Here is a 14176-nt window from a genome sequence, read left to right on the forward strand (position 1 = left end):
AGCGATGGCCCCGGGACTGTTGGCGGAGAGGCCGGGCAGAGAGCTTCCCGCCCACAAGCTCTGTTTTTCTGCTAGAAAGGCGATGGCCCCGGGCCGGGGACGGTTGGCGGAGCGGCTGGGCAGAGAGCTTCCCGCCCACAAGCTCTCTTTTTCTGCTAGAAAAGATGGAAGGGAAAAAAAGAAAAAAGCTAAAAGCAAGATTTGCGATAAAAAGCTGCCCGCGGAATGATCCACGGGAGGTCCTGTTGAAAGTTCAAGCCTGAAAACCTCCACTGGCACGTCCCACCAGAAGCTGCCCTTGTGAATGGCTGCCCCATCCCACTCCCCCATGGCTCAAAAGTCTACTGGAAGGCTGAACCATCCGATAGAGAAGAGGTTGCCACCCGCCCAGGCCTGTCCTGACCCGCCACAGAGGTGCCACCTGCCCAGGCCTGTCCACCTGAGGAACCCCCAGGTGGGACTTCAGTCCCAACGTCCAGGTCTTTAGCTAAATTTCTCCCCGGTTTAAGCATCCAGTTTCCTTGGAAAACCACCACCACCACCAAAACCATACCTTCCACCCCCCTGCTTCCCAGCATCCCTGGCTGAACCATCCGATAGAGAAGAGGTTGCCACCTGCCCAGGCCTGTCCTGACCCGCCACAGAGGTGCCACCCGCCCAGGCCTGTCCTGGGTGGGTGGCCCCTCTGTGAGCCTTTGAGGAACCCCCAGGTGGGACTTCAAGTCCCAACGTCCAGGTCTTTAGCTAAATTGCCCCCCGGTTTAAACATCCAGTTTCCTTGGAAAACCACCACCATCAAACCATACCTCCCACCCCCCTGCTTCCCAGCATCCCTCGCTACCTTTGGTAAATCTAACCCTAAATTTAACAGCAGCAGATGTTGCATACGGAACGGACCTCCTGCGCTGATGGGGAGGACACGGTGAGAAGAGTGAAACCGACTGGGGAAGAAGGGTTTCTTTTCTCCTGGCATCGTCTCCCTCCTCTGTGGGGAGCAAACGAATGCTTGGCAGGGGCCTTGGGCAGGCAGAGCTCTGCCGGTGGGTGAGCAGACCCAGGGTGAAGGATCAGGCTCTTCACTGGGACATTTCCCTGCCCATCAGCCAAGCTCGCCAATGGAAATCCCACCGCAGGGCCAATACACTCTTTGCTTCTGTCCCCACCGTTGCTGCTTCTCTATCAGATGGTTCAGCCTTCCAATAGATATTTGAGCCATGGGGGAGTGGGATGGGGCAGCCATTCACGAGAAATCCCACCACAGGGCCGATACGCTCTTTGCTTCTGTCCCCACCATTGCTGCTTCTCTATTGGATGGTTCAGCTTTCCAGTAGATTTTTGAGCCATGGGGGAGTGGGGTGGGGCACCCATTCACGACGGCAGCTTCTGGTGGGATGTACCAGTGGAGGTTTTCAGGCTTGAGCTTTCAACAGAAGGACGTTACCCAACTTGTCTTCACCAGTATCATCTTGTGTGACAGACAGACAGGCTTTCGGACAAGTGTCTGAGCAAACTTCCTCTTCTCCTGGACCCGGCAGGATGAGAACATATACCCTCCTCCATGCATGGGAATAAAGGTTTGGTTGCAAATCACCTTCAGGAAGGGAGTCCTTTTTTCATTGGGCTCCCCTTGCATCCATCAGTGTCACTAGAACTTGCTGTGGCGTGTGGAGCTTGAGGTGTAGAGCTCGGGGTGCCTGGACCCGGCAGGATGAGAACATATACCCTCCTCCATGCATGGGAATAAAGGTTTGGTTGCAAATCACCTTCAGGAAGGGAGTCCTTTTTCACCGGGCTCCCCTTGCATCCATCAGCGTCACTAGAACAGGCTGTGGTGTGTGGAGCTTGAGGTGTAGAGCTCGGGGTGTGGGTGCAGTGAGGGTGGGAGGGGAACCCCCAGCAAGTTGAGCACCCTGGGTCTGCTGCTGTAAAATTATGGCAGCTGCTGGATCCTGTCACCGGGCTCCCCTTGCATCCATCAGCGTCACTAGAACAGGCTGTGGTGTGTGGAGCTTGAGGTGTAGAGCTCGGGGTGTGGGTGCATCAGTATCATCTTGTGTGACAAACAGGCTTTCAGACAAGTGTCTGAGCAAACTTCCTCTTCTCCTGGACCCGGCAGGATGAGAGCATATACCCTCCTCCATGCTTGGGAATACAGGTTTGGTTGCAAATCACCTTCAGGAAGGGAGTCCTTTGTCACCGGGCTCCCCTTGCATCCATCAGCGTCACTAGAACAGGCTGTGGTGTGTGGAGCTTGAGGTGTAGAGCTCGGGGTGTGGGTGCAGTGAGGGTGGGAGGGGAACCCCCAGCAAGTTGAGCACCCTGGGTCTGCTGCTGTAAAATTATGGCAGCTGCTGGATCCTCACTGATGTACTTTAGAAAGGTAGAATGTATTTTAGAAGGTATAATCTCTCACTGAGCAAGAGCAAAGAGCTGTAAAGAGGTTACAGGGCCCTGTGAAACTGGACTCTTTGTATAAACAATAGATGCTTTGCTAATGAATATACCCTTGAACAGAAGGCTGGTAACAAGGGAACATTCCTCCGCAGAAGGCACCAAAACCGGCTGAAAACTGGACAGCTGGATGAAGCATAAAGTCAAGAAAGATCTGCAGTAACTGGGGAGGTTTACAGATGGCAGTAGGGGACTGTAACCACCAACTCAAATAGAGAGTGAACAGAACTACCCCTCCCACTGTACTAGAGCATGTACACATCAATTAAAGGACATTGTAGCTTTAAAGGAAAGCAAGAGACAGTACTAATCAATATTAATTGTTAAGATAAGGTACTAACCAGTAATTAAAGGTGTGTATTTCTGTGTTTTGAACTGTATAAGGAAAGCAAGAGACAGTACTAATCAATATTAATTGTTAAGATAAGGTACTAACCAGTAATTAAAGGTGTGTATTTCTGTGTTTTGAACTGTATAAATATTTTGATGAGTTTGTAGGCCAGTGTGCTAGCTTTGTGGATTACCACCTGCACCCATCTCTGCAGAAATGACTTAAATAAATACCTCTACTCTGTGTGTATATTAGTGTCTTGCACACCAGATAAATGATCCCACTTCGGGACACCACCTTCATGTGCCAGGGTACAAATTCCTTTTAGGTAGACGTAAAGAACGAAAATCACCTAAAGAATGAAAAACACCCAAAGAATGAAAAACACCCAGATGTCAACATATTCCGCTGTGTGCAGAGCCAGCGAGTATTGTTCTCCAAACAAGGCAGCCAGTGATGACTTTCTGTTTCTCACATTGTGCGTTTTCATGGACAGTCTTTAGTTTGTATCCTGTGTTGTTTTAATTTCATCCATTAAGCACTTGTATGTTTTCAATGCTGTCAGCTTCAGTTCAGGGGCTACTGTACTGGGTTTTGCCTGGAGGAAAGATTCACTAGCACTAAAACTACTTGGCTACTGGGATTTTTGGAAGTATAGACCACAACCAAAGTACTTCTTTTTAGCCCTTTCTGCCATCTAGTGCCCATCTCTGTTCGTGCATTTAGACTCAAGAGACCACAGGTCTCAAAAACCCTAAATTAACCCTAGATGTCACACTCAGCAGCCTGGGGAAGGGACCTTTGTTTATCAGAAGCAATGATCAGCTCCCACTGGTTCCAGAATGTGGTTTCCCAAGGCGTAGCCGCAAAAATTGTATTTTCAAACTTTTTTTTTCTTTTAACCTACTATGCCATAGCTTAAATCAAATACTGTGATTTGCAGGCCTTACATTTAAAGCTGAATTGGTTCTTCCATGGTGTCATTAAAATTTGAGCCCGCTTTGAGATGATGTAACAGATAATAGAAGGGTTAAAATAACTTGTCTTAATAGCGTGCTGCTTGGGTTTCTGGACTTCCACTGTGCTCTCCGAAGCCAAAACTTCTCTTCGTTGTCAGCAACAAGTGGAGGTGGCAAAACAAAGTTTTTAATGCAGTAATGTCACCTGTAAGTTTTATTTGCCTGCCCTGACAAAAGAACAACCAAGCAAAAACAGTAACAAGAGAATCGTGGTATTTTCCCCGACACGTTTACACAGTCCCTTTGTCACAGCTCACACCAAGCTGCAGGCCCCTCTGCCTTTCCGCAGCGGTGGGGACCACCTTCATGTTTGCTGAGGGAGGGTACCGACATCTTCACGTCAGATGCTTGTTCTCACATACAGGATTTGGGAGGAGGGACATAAATTCTACAACATAAACCCCACCCCTCCTGCCAGGCTGTCAAGGGGTGCTTTTTCTCTCATCGGGCTGCAACAAATAGCTCTTTTAATGACTGTCTTTACTTCAACCCTTCCAGCAGAGATGGAGAGGAACCAGGTATGCCTTGGAAAACCAGGGGCACCTAATGTCTGCTTCTGGGGAGTGGGACAAGTGTCAAGAGTAATGAAGTTCTGCTGTGCTCTCTGCTGAAGTCCTTACTGGTATTTTTTTAGGGACAGTCCACCCTTCTTGTGCCAGATGCCCCCTCTTCAAGATGAGCCAGGAAGGGAAATAACCTAGTGGGTGGCCTATAGGAGCCAAAACATAGCCAATGGACCTGTTCGTCTTTTGTGCGTGTCTCAGCCCACGGGCCTGTATGTCTTCCCCATCCAGCCATCTACCAGCACACACACTTCAGATATTCACCCACTCCTACCATCATATTACCACCTCTGGGGGGCTATCTCTCCATCCCTAACTCCTCCGTTTCACCTTCTTTCCTTTGTTTTGTACCATCGGGCCCACCGGTGTCGTCAACGACCAGCGCAATGCCCCGCGTAGGTGTGAGGCAGATTAATATGGCAAAGCACAACACTTGACTATGGTGTGAGAGGGTTAGCCATGTATGCCATGTGGGATATTACAGCAGCAACACTTCGTTAAGCATACAACTACTAGCGACATAATCAATCATGGATACATCTCATTGTGCTCTCGCAACGTTCTCCGGGCAAAGGGGGAGGTGGGGGGAGGATTTACAAGCTGTTCTCCCCCCTCCACCAAAGCAGGCAGGCTGGAGGTAAAGCTACCTCAGCTGGAGGAAACCAGTAGGAACCTAGTAGCTTGGTCTAGTGCAATGGAAGTCTATGAAGAGTATTGTCCAGTATTTCCTGCTGGGCAGAAAGGAGAGATTGGGACATTACTAAATATAAATAGCATGGGCGCTCTGTCACATTAAATACTTTACATGTTCACACCCTTGGCTGTACACAGCACGCAGGATGTTGGGGGCTTTTTTTTATTTTCCCCACGACCGTGCTTTCCCCAAGTGAAACTGTGTACCTTACTTTTGTAGAGCTGAGAGTCCTGATGCACATGGTTACAGATCACATATAGTGGATAAAGAGGGAATATTATACATAGTGGGAAAGAGGAATATTATACATAAATGTAAAAGCAGAGTATAGTGGAATTGCCTAGTGCCTCCCACAGTCAGCTGAATTGCAGTCTGGCAGGAAAAGCTTACGGAGGCAAGGCAGCATGCAGACTTCTGCTTAAGCCCCACCAGAGGCAATCTTCACTTGTCCTTCTGAGATGTCCTGGTTTGGATAAAGCAAACACAAATTCAGTCCAAGGCTCCCCAGACGTAGTCCCTCCTCTGGAGGCACGTGTGTTACCCTGCCGGCGCTAACAGAAAGGTGTGGTGGGGCTGTGTCACAGGACTGTGTCTTTGTTGTCTTTCCCGTTCAGAAGCAAGAGGTGAGCAAGTTCCTCTTGGGGGACTGGTGTGCTTTTCACGATCTTCTTTCGTTAGGAATGTACCGTGTTCTCTGTGACAGAGCCACCTCCAGTGCCTATAAAATTTCGGGAGTTAGCCGATGGCAGGGAAGGCTCTGCCTCAGGGTTTGGTACCTCTTCTTTGGTGTCTCCCACCACTGACTCCTGCGAGCTGGTCTCCGGGCTGGACGCTGCCTGGAAGCCGGGCTCAATGCTGAGGGGCTCGTTGTTTTGCAGGGGAAGCAGGGCCCGGTGCCGCATCAGGCTGTCGTCGCTGTTCTGGGCCTCCAGGGAGTTCCTGCGCTTGGTGTTCCTGTTGGCCATGGCGTTCTTCTGCGGCTCCTCAAAACTCAGCGACAAGGTGACTGTGCCGCTCCCAAAGCTGACTTTTTGCTTGCACCCACGCTGCTGCTGGCGCTGCCGCTCGGCGGTGGCCGGGAGAGGAAAAGGGTCTTCATGGTTGCTTTTGCTGCTGATGGAGGATGAAGGAGTGGAGCCGGTGGAGCCCCCCAGGCTGTTGGAGCGCTTGCGTGACACGTTGCTGCGTCTCAGCGTGGCCCTGGCAGCCACCTTGAAAGCGTGGGCAGCTGTGCTGCAGCGCACTTCCTCGATTGTGTTGCGGGAGGGCTTGAAGAGGATGATGTAGACTTTGTTGAAGAAGATGCAGGCCAGGAGCCCAAAGCTGGCAGCCAGTATCGCAATCACCTCCACGGCAGAGACAAACTTACCGTACGTGCTAGCGTAAGCAGGAATGAAGGAGATCCAGACGATGAAGAAGATCAGCATGCTGAAGGTGATGAACTTGGCCTCGTTAAAGTTCTCAGGCAGCTTTCGAGACTTGAAGGCGAAGAAGAAGCAGATGGCCGCCAGGAGGCAGGTGTAGCCAATGAGGAAGCCAAGGGCCATCAGGGAGCCTTCGTGGCAGGTGATGAAGATAATCTCATCCTCCAGTTCATGGTTTCGGTAACTTGATGGCGGGGCCGTATAAAGCCAAATCACACAGATGACGATCTGCACGAATGTACACAAGAAGACCAGGAGGAACTGGAGATTGAGGCCCCACCACTTTCGGTGGAGGCTTGTGGGGATCTTTGCCTCGAAGACGAGCAGGACACGGTTGGTTTTCACCAGGATGCAGGAGATGCAGAGGACAAAGCTGATGCCAAAAGCTGGCTGCCGCAGACGGCAAGTCCAGTTCTGGGGCTCACCAATGAAGAACAACGAGCTGGAGAAGCAGCAGAGCAAGGAGAAGAGGAGGAGGTAGGACAGCTCCCGGTTTGTGGCTTTGACGATAGGCGTGTTGCGAAATTTGGTGAAGACTCCCAGGACAAAAGAAGTCAAGAAAATTCCCAGCACAGCAAAGAGAGTCAGAGCGATCCCAAAGGGCTCAGTCCAGGATAGAAACTCTATCTGCTTGGGGATGCAGGACGTATGGTTCTCATTGGACCAGTAATCCTCAGGGCACTTGTCACAGGCACTTGCATCTGAAAAAGGAGTGACAAGGAGAGGGAAGGTTTGTCAGAACGAGAGGCTGAAATGTGGGATGACGTATATGGCAGCTATGCATTGGCCTTCACCTTAAACACACTGGGTGTTCCCCTCAGGTGTCTGCAGGTTCCCAAAATCATATGTTGGTGTCTCAGAGTGTTCTATACTGAAACAACCAGCATCCTATGGGCTATGTAGCAAACCACAAAGCATACTTAGCTCCAGCTTAAAAAAAGCCCCGCCCCTGCACTCGTATTTTTGGAATCCATTTCTTGGCAAAACTTTGCAAACTTTGATTGCTATTGCTACACAGGCTCTGTCCCTCTCTCTTTCTTATTCCTTCAGTTTTATCATCTACTTCTGTCTGTCTTCCTTCCTCTAACACTTTTACTATCATTTGAAACATCCTGACTGTCTCTATTACAGAGAAAATTAAAAACGTGCTTGCCTCCTTAAGTGCTTTGAGAGCCTATTTCATATTCCATGGAGGCGAGTCTTCCAAGTGTTTAAATTGCTCTTCCCTGAAGGCAGGCAATGCCCTTGACTCCCATCACACTCTCATTTCATGTTGGAACATCAGGGGAAAATGTGTCTTAATGATATCACTCTCCCCACACCCAGCAAAGCATCCCACTGATACTTGCAAAGGAAAAAGTGAAACCTTCATCTCTTTCCTCTGCATGAAACTAGTTGTGCCTGCTGGGATGGTAATGTATGTCTCCAATCGCTTCCAGGATCAAAAGGCAAGGACCTGGTGCTTCTGCTCTTCTTCTTCAACCCAAAAGACCGGTCTTTTGCAGCACTAGGGAGTGTCACGACTCCCTTGATAAAAGTGGAAAGGGGCTGAGAGCAGCGAGTTGGAAGTCACAACCTACCTCAGCCTTTGGGATCCCAGCATAGCAATGGGCTGCAGTGAATTTTGGGAACAAACATTCAGAAACCTCCTTTAGCACCAACCTCCCTCTGAGCTTCGCACCTGAGCACGGACAGAGACCCGGAGCATAGCTCCCAGAGCAGAGCTTGACTCTAATGAGAAAGCCAGGAATGCCCAGCTAAGGAGGGCAGGGGATTTCAAGTTCTCTTGTTTTGGAGGGCTGGTTGGAAGGACCATCCGTGATCTCATACAATACTGCTTTCCTAATGACTGCTTGCCTCACCTAAGCTCTTCTCTTGTACTCGATGCAAAAGCTCAGTCAGAAGCTCTCATTCACCACATGTTATTTCATTTACATCCACTCAGCCCATCATTTCTATTTTGCTTGTGACTTTTACCTGGAGGTCTATTGCAAGCTGCAGGCAAGGCAGAGCTAACCTCACATAGCAGGGAACTCAATCAGCTCTACCAGAGACAGGGGCAGCTAATTAGAACCGCATCCTAAAAACGTGCTTCCACTGAGGACAGGTTGAGGGAGCTGGGGTTGTTCAGCCTGGAGAAGAGGAGGCTCCGGGGAGACCTAATAGCAGCCTTCCAGTACCTGAAGGGGGCCTACAGGAAGGCTGGGGAGAGCCTGTTTACAAAGGCCTGCAGTGACAGGACGAGGGGCAATGGCTTCAAGCTGGAGGGGAACAGATTTAGACTGGAGATTAGGAGAGGGTTCTTCACTGGGAGGGTGGTGGAGCACTGGAACAGGTTGCCCAGGGAGGGGGTTGAGGCCCCTTCCCTGGAGATATTCAAGGAGAGGCTCGACGAGGCCCTGGGCAACCTGGTCTAGTTGGGGGTGTCCCTGCTGACTGCGGGGAGGTCGGACTAGATGACCTTTGGAGGTCCCTTCCGGCCTGGGCAATTCTATGATTCTATGATTCTGCGTTCTCTTGGGCTGACCTGGAGACCATGCTACCACTGAAAGGAGTAAACCACATCTCCCTCCTTCCCCAAAGCTGCTCATTCCCGATCCCTCCTTTGTGTTAGCACTACGGATCACGCAGCTTCTCATTCTAGCTGCGAGGTCACCTGCTGAGCGTTTGTTTTCAGGAAGACCAGAGACCTGGTCCAACTCTCTCTATGGTTGCCCGAGTGCCAGCACTGCTCCCAGACAAAGGGTGGGAGCAAACAGCTGGGAGAGGACAGGATGGATTGTCACATTCTGTAGCATCGGTGTCTCAGCTGCATGAGACTGGTTGTAAAACTGCTCTCTACGCCTATAAAACTGGCAAGCACAGGAAATAAAGAGCGTTACTGTCAGCTGAAATAGCAGCAGGGAACTGTGGAGTCTGAAGGCAGTCTCCCCCTCAGCCCCATGAATTTCACAGCATACCAGTGCTAGCTCCCAAAATAATGTGAAAACCACCAAAAGACCCCTATTACACATGACCAGAATTGCTTCTATTTAATTTGAAAATGTTACTTCCAAGCATCCTGTAATAGTATATATTTATGCTTAAAAATTACCATTCCTGTCGGATAGGACACAAATTAGATTCTCCCAAAAGAGAACACTTGGTCAGTTTTGCAAGCAGCTTACTCAAGTTTTCATCTTGGCCAAGGTCTGCAGCGTGTGCTGGGACCAGTGCTGCTGGAAAGGGTGTGAGGAGATCCTGAGCACTCTGGAGTGGGAAGGTGGCTGCTGTTCTGAAACGATTTATTTGCATTCGTTATCCTGGGGATGCTCAACACTGAGGGAGCACTAATGGTGTTGGAAATTCAGGGTTTTTCAACCAGTGCTAAAACTGAGGTTACCTTTTCCCTCCACTGCAGAACCTGAGTGGCTTGATCCACACTTCCACTGAAACCAACAAAAAAGATGTCCAAGAACCTGAGTGTCTTGATCCACGCTTCCACTGAAACCAACAAAAAAGATGTCCATGGCTGTTTGATAGGACCCAGAGATTCTGGTCTCTTGCAGTGCCAGTGCTCAACAGAAGCTGTAATTGGTGATCCCATGAAGGGAAATATTCCTCTCTGCTTTTGAAATCAGGGATGGAATGGCCTTCATTCCTTTGTAAAGCACGAAATAAAACCTTGAGAACATGAGGAAAAGATGGAGGCAGAGAGATAACTACAGAATTTTGGATTAGGGTAGGGAACGTCTAATTCCTCCAGGTTTTTGGAGGAACAAAAGCTACTGCTACACTGCAATGGAGTTTGCTTGTGGCTGCCTGAGAGCCTTCCTATATGCAAGTCCTTTTTCAAGTTCTCCGCCTTAATTTTCCTAATGCAGAGCAGAAGGGACAAGCTTAGCAGAAGACAGGAGCTGAGGACCACAGGATTAACTCCTTGAGGACCACAAGACCACTGTAAGCTTTTCAGAAGCCCCTCCAGACTTTCTGGGAAGCCCCCTAGCGAGGCAGCTTCCAGCTGGGCACTGCAGGGAAGCAACTTCAGCACAACTCCAGGTGATGCCCAGAGGGCTCGCACGGTCCTCTTTGCGAGCCCCAAAGCAGCTCCGTGGGTATTACCTGTTTCATCACTGTACTCCCCGTCGGGGCAGTCCACGCACTCGAAGCAGCAGGTGGGCTCTCCCTCAATAATGCCCTTCCTGGTGCCTGGAAGGCAGTCCCTGCTGCAGTTAGAGAAAGGCACCTGCAAAAAAAAGAACCCAAGGAGGGTTAATGGTAGCAATGCTCCACGTACAGCCTTCCTACAGCAGGACCTGGGTGTTATTGCTTGATTAGCACACTAGATGGAAAGCCTCAGAAGCTCACCCCTTCCCTCCACAGAACAACCAAAATTTGTACAATAGTTGTTCCCCAACCCATGGCAGTGGTATTGTTTGAAAGAACACATCAAGGGATGTAACGAAGATCAGCAGATCTTTGTAATCTTTACTGTGTTGTGGACATCACGAAGTGGTATGTGATCCATGATACACATACCAGAAAACAGTCCACGAAGTGTATCATGTGATCCATGATACACATACCAGAAAACAGTCACTGGGTGGTTAAAGGAAAAGACAATGAATCTCTCTTGTTCCATTCTTTAAAGGGTGGCTACAAAGAAAATGGATACTCTGTTTTTATGAGGAGTCATATGGAAAAGATGATGGGTAATGGGTACAAGTTACTCCTGTGGAGATTCTGACTGGACACGAGGAAAATTTTTCACAAATAGAACAATCAGCCACTAAAATAATCTCCCCTGGGGAAGTGGTGGATTCCCCAACATTGGACACTTTTAAGATTCAGCTGGACAGGGTGCTGGGCCATCTTGTCTAGACCATGCTTTTGCCAAGAAAGGTTGAACCAGATGATCCTTAAGATCTCTCCCAACCTGGTATTCTATGATTCTACTGACAGGAATTTGAGTCAGCCTTGGAGGTGATGGGCTCTGACTGCTGATCCCCAGTCCCATTGACTGCTAATGATTTATGGGAATTAAAACAGTTTCTCAAAACCTACTTCCTCCTGTTCTCCTGTAGACACTCTCCAAACCAAAAACAAAAAAGGCAAATTAACTAAACAAGAGGAGTTTTCATATGAAAGAAAGAAAGGCCCTGATTTTAGAACACTGAGCATCTAAAGATGCAAATCAGCAGCTATATGCAGATCCAAAGGCTTCCAGACTTCTGCTGCTGCAATGATGAGCTGTGTCACCTGCTGGCTGTGCATTTATGCTGTGTGTGAGCCCACCTGGGCACAGACATATCCTAGGAGCAAGTGGTCGCATGGGCATGCTCAACACATGCCTAATGCACACTCACACCAAGGAGTTCAGCATGATGAGTGAAAACCTGGGTCTTTTTTACACAGAAGCACAACCGGAGGTTGAGCTCACCTTTTCCTAACTAAATTAAGGAAAGAGAGCTGACACAGAGCATGGCTTTCTCAGCTCAGGGGAGTTAAACCCACAATTTCTACTGCCAGCAAAGTACCATGATGTGCATATACTTAAGGGCTGCTCTGATTGGAACCCTCCGTTCACCTTTTTGGAAGATTGCTGCTAGTTTGCCCAAGTGCTCCTAACCTGCTGATCTCCAGGAAGCTCCTGCGTGGATGCACTTAGGCAGTGAGTCCAGGATATGGTTTGGAAATCGCCCGTGTGCAGGCATTGACCTCAGCCACAGGGTAACCAAGCCCTTGGTAGAGGCAACTCCTATGAGGAGATTCTCATTTCATAACCCTGGTATTTGCCTGCAGCTGGGAGCAGTTGCCATTGCCTATCATCCTGCAGTACAGCTGCAGCACAGTTTGGAAACACTGTTTCTGAGCTGTTAATCAGGATTGCATAATTAATTGGACAGACGCATATCCAGGGCAAATCTCTGCATCTCCCTACTTGAAGCACTCTTTGCTGTTAATACCTATTGCTATTAATACAGTGTGCTGGTAATACCTGTTCCCTGGGAGAGGTTGTGTACCCACCAAGAGGACTTCATCAGGCTAGACAGTCTTTGGGAAAGAGAGTCTAAGCTGTCACTGGTGATTTTGAACAGGGCTGAATCAAAGGCCCAACTGAAGTCACGCACTGCTTCCCCATTATCTACTAAATTGATTTCGCTTTCAAGGAGGAAAATTAAATTAGTTTGGGGTGATTTCATCTTGACAAATCCATGTTGGCTTTTTCTTATCAGTTTATTATCCTCTAAGTGTTTATAAACTATTTAATTTTTTTTTATCAAGTCTTTTAGGTTACTGAAACTCAGCTCAATTGTGTGTAATTCCCTTGGCTCTCCTGTATCTGCTTTTAAAAATAGGTATTACGATTACTCTCCTCTAATCCTTTGAGACATCACCCATCCTCCACATTTCTCAAAGATGAATTGCTAGTACTTTTGAGATTGCTTTGGCTGCCTTCGTAAGTTTTCTGTGGGGAATTTCATCAAGTTCTGCCAAAATGAATCTATCTTACCTACTCTTTAACTTGTTCTTCTGCAAGTTGGGCCAATGCTGAAGTTCCTGTGTTAAAATTAACTACATTTAATCTTTTTTGAGGATGACGGAGTCATAGAGGACTTCAATGAGTGAAGTACTGGCTACACTCTTTGAGCAGAGCATTTTATCTGTAAGAAATTCAAACCTCATGAACTGGGAAAAAAGCTGCAACGGTCGTAGAGACTACAACCCCCTTCACTGGCACACAATTTACGTGCCCTGCCATGACACTCAGTGACGACTGTCTGTCACATTTTTAACAGTTTAGGACAGAGAATAAAGAAAAGTATTGCAGTGTTGGAGGAATTTAGACCAAAAGAACATAATTACTTAGTTTAAGTTTTAAAAAAAAAGTAAATTCTGCTTGTTGGAAGAGGTGTCAGTAGCATTTGCACTGATCAGAAGAAGGGGTTAGAATATCAGGGGTTTTTAACTCCACTTGTTGTTTGGGCTCAGAGTCTCCAGCTGGGCTTAGAAAAGCCTGAGCTCCGTATTTCTGCTGCAGCGTGCTCTGCCTGACCCATGCCTCCTTCAGAGAGCTCTGGATTTAACCCATAAGTGAAGCTGGGGCATCTGGAGTAAAGGTAAGGCTTAACTGATGGTGTACGTGTATTAGGCAAGTGTAGCTCCCACAGAAGCACTATCTGATCCATCAGCCAACACGAATAATCACCTGGAAGCGAATTGCCTTGTTCATTTATCGGGTGCTGATTTAACACACCTACACATTGCAGCAGGGCCTGGCAGTGACGTTTCTAGGCTAATGGTACCTGTGTCACCTCCCAGGCCACATGCCAGATGCCTGCTCAGTATCCCCTCCGGGAGCTGGGGTTTCTGTGGAGGCTGGAGTGGGTTGGTGCTGGCTGCAGCTCACCCATCTCCTCTGGACACCTCTGCACCATGTTCCTGTCACACGGGGGAGACACAGCCCTGGCTGCTAGTGATGATGCAGTTAGGCTGAAAAGATCTAACGTATGCAAGAAAGTGGAGAAGGACTTAAGCCTGACTAAAGTCAATGGCTACATCATGTACTTTTGAGACAGAGATACTGGGAGTGGAAGAGATGACTGTTTTCAGCAGTGAAACTACTGCGCTCAGGAAAACAACCAGACTTGGGCAATGACTTTCTCATCCTTGTGTAAAACAGCATTACAAAATTCCAAGCTAACTCCTTGGAC

General features: G+C 48.5%; 1 protein-coding gene across 2 annotated transcripts in view; it reads right to left on the reverse strand.

Annotated features, from left to right (window-relative positions):
- Positions 1 to 4578: 4578 nt before the first annotated feature.
- The window catches only part of CASR (calcium-sensing receptor), a 52306-nt gene continuing 42708 nt past the window's right edge, over positions 4579 to 14176 (reverse strand). Inside the window, exons 5-6 of one of the 2 annotated variants that reach the window (XM_014957150.1) lie at positions 10584 to 10707; positions 4579 to 7183 (exon numbers count right to left, since the gene is read on the reverse strand). In XM_014957150.1, coding sequence (XP_014812636.1) covers positions 5733 to 7183; positions 10584 to 10707 — 1575 coding nt within the window. In that variant the 3' untranslated portion in view covers positions 4579 to 5732. Of the gene's footprint in view, positions 7184 to 10583; positions 10749 to 14176 lie in introns of both variants that reach the window. The other variant, XM_014957149.1, reaches the window with a different exon arrangement.

This window comes from Calidris pugnax, unplaced genomic scaffold (assembly GCF_001431845.1).
Source record: "Calidris pugnax isolate Ruff unplaced genomic scaffold, ASM143184v1 scaffold225, whole genome shotgun sequence".
Lineage (NCBI taxonomy): Eukaryota > Metazoa > Chordata > Aves > Charadriiformes > Scolopacidae > Calidris > Calidris pugnax.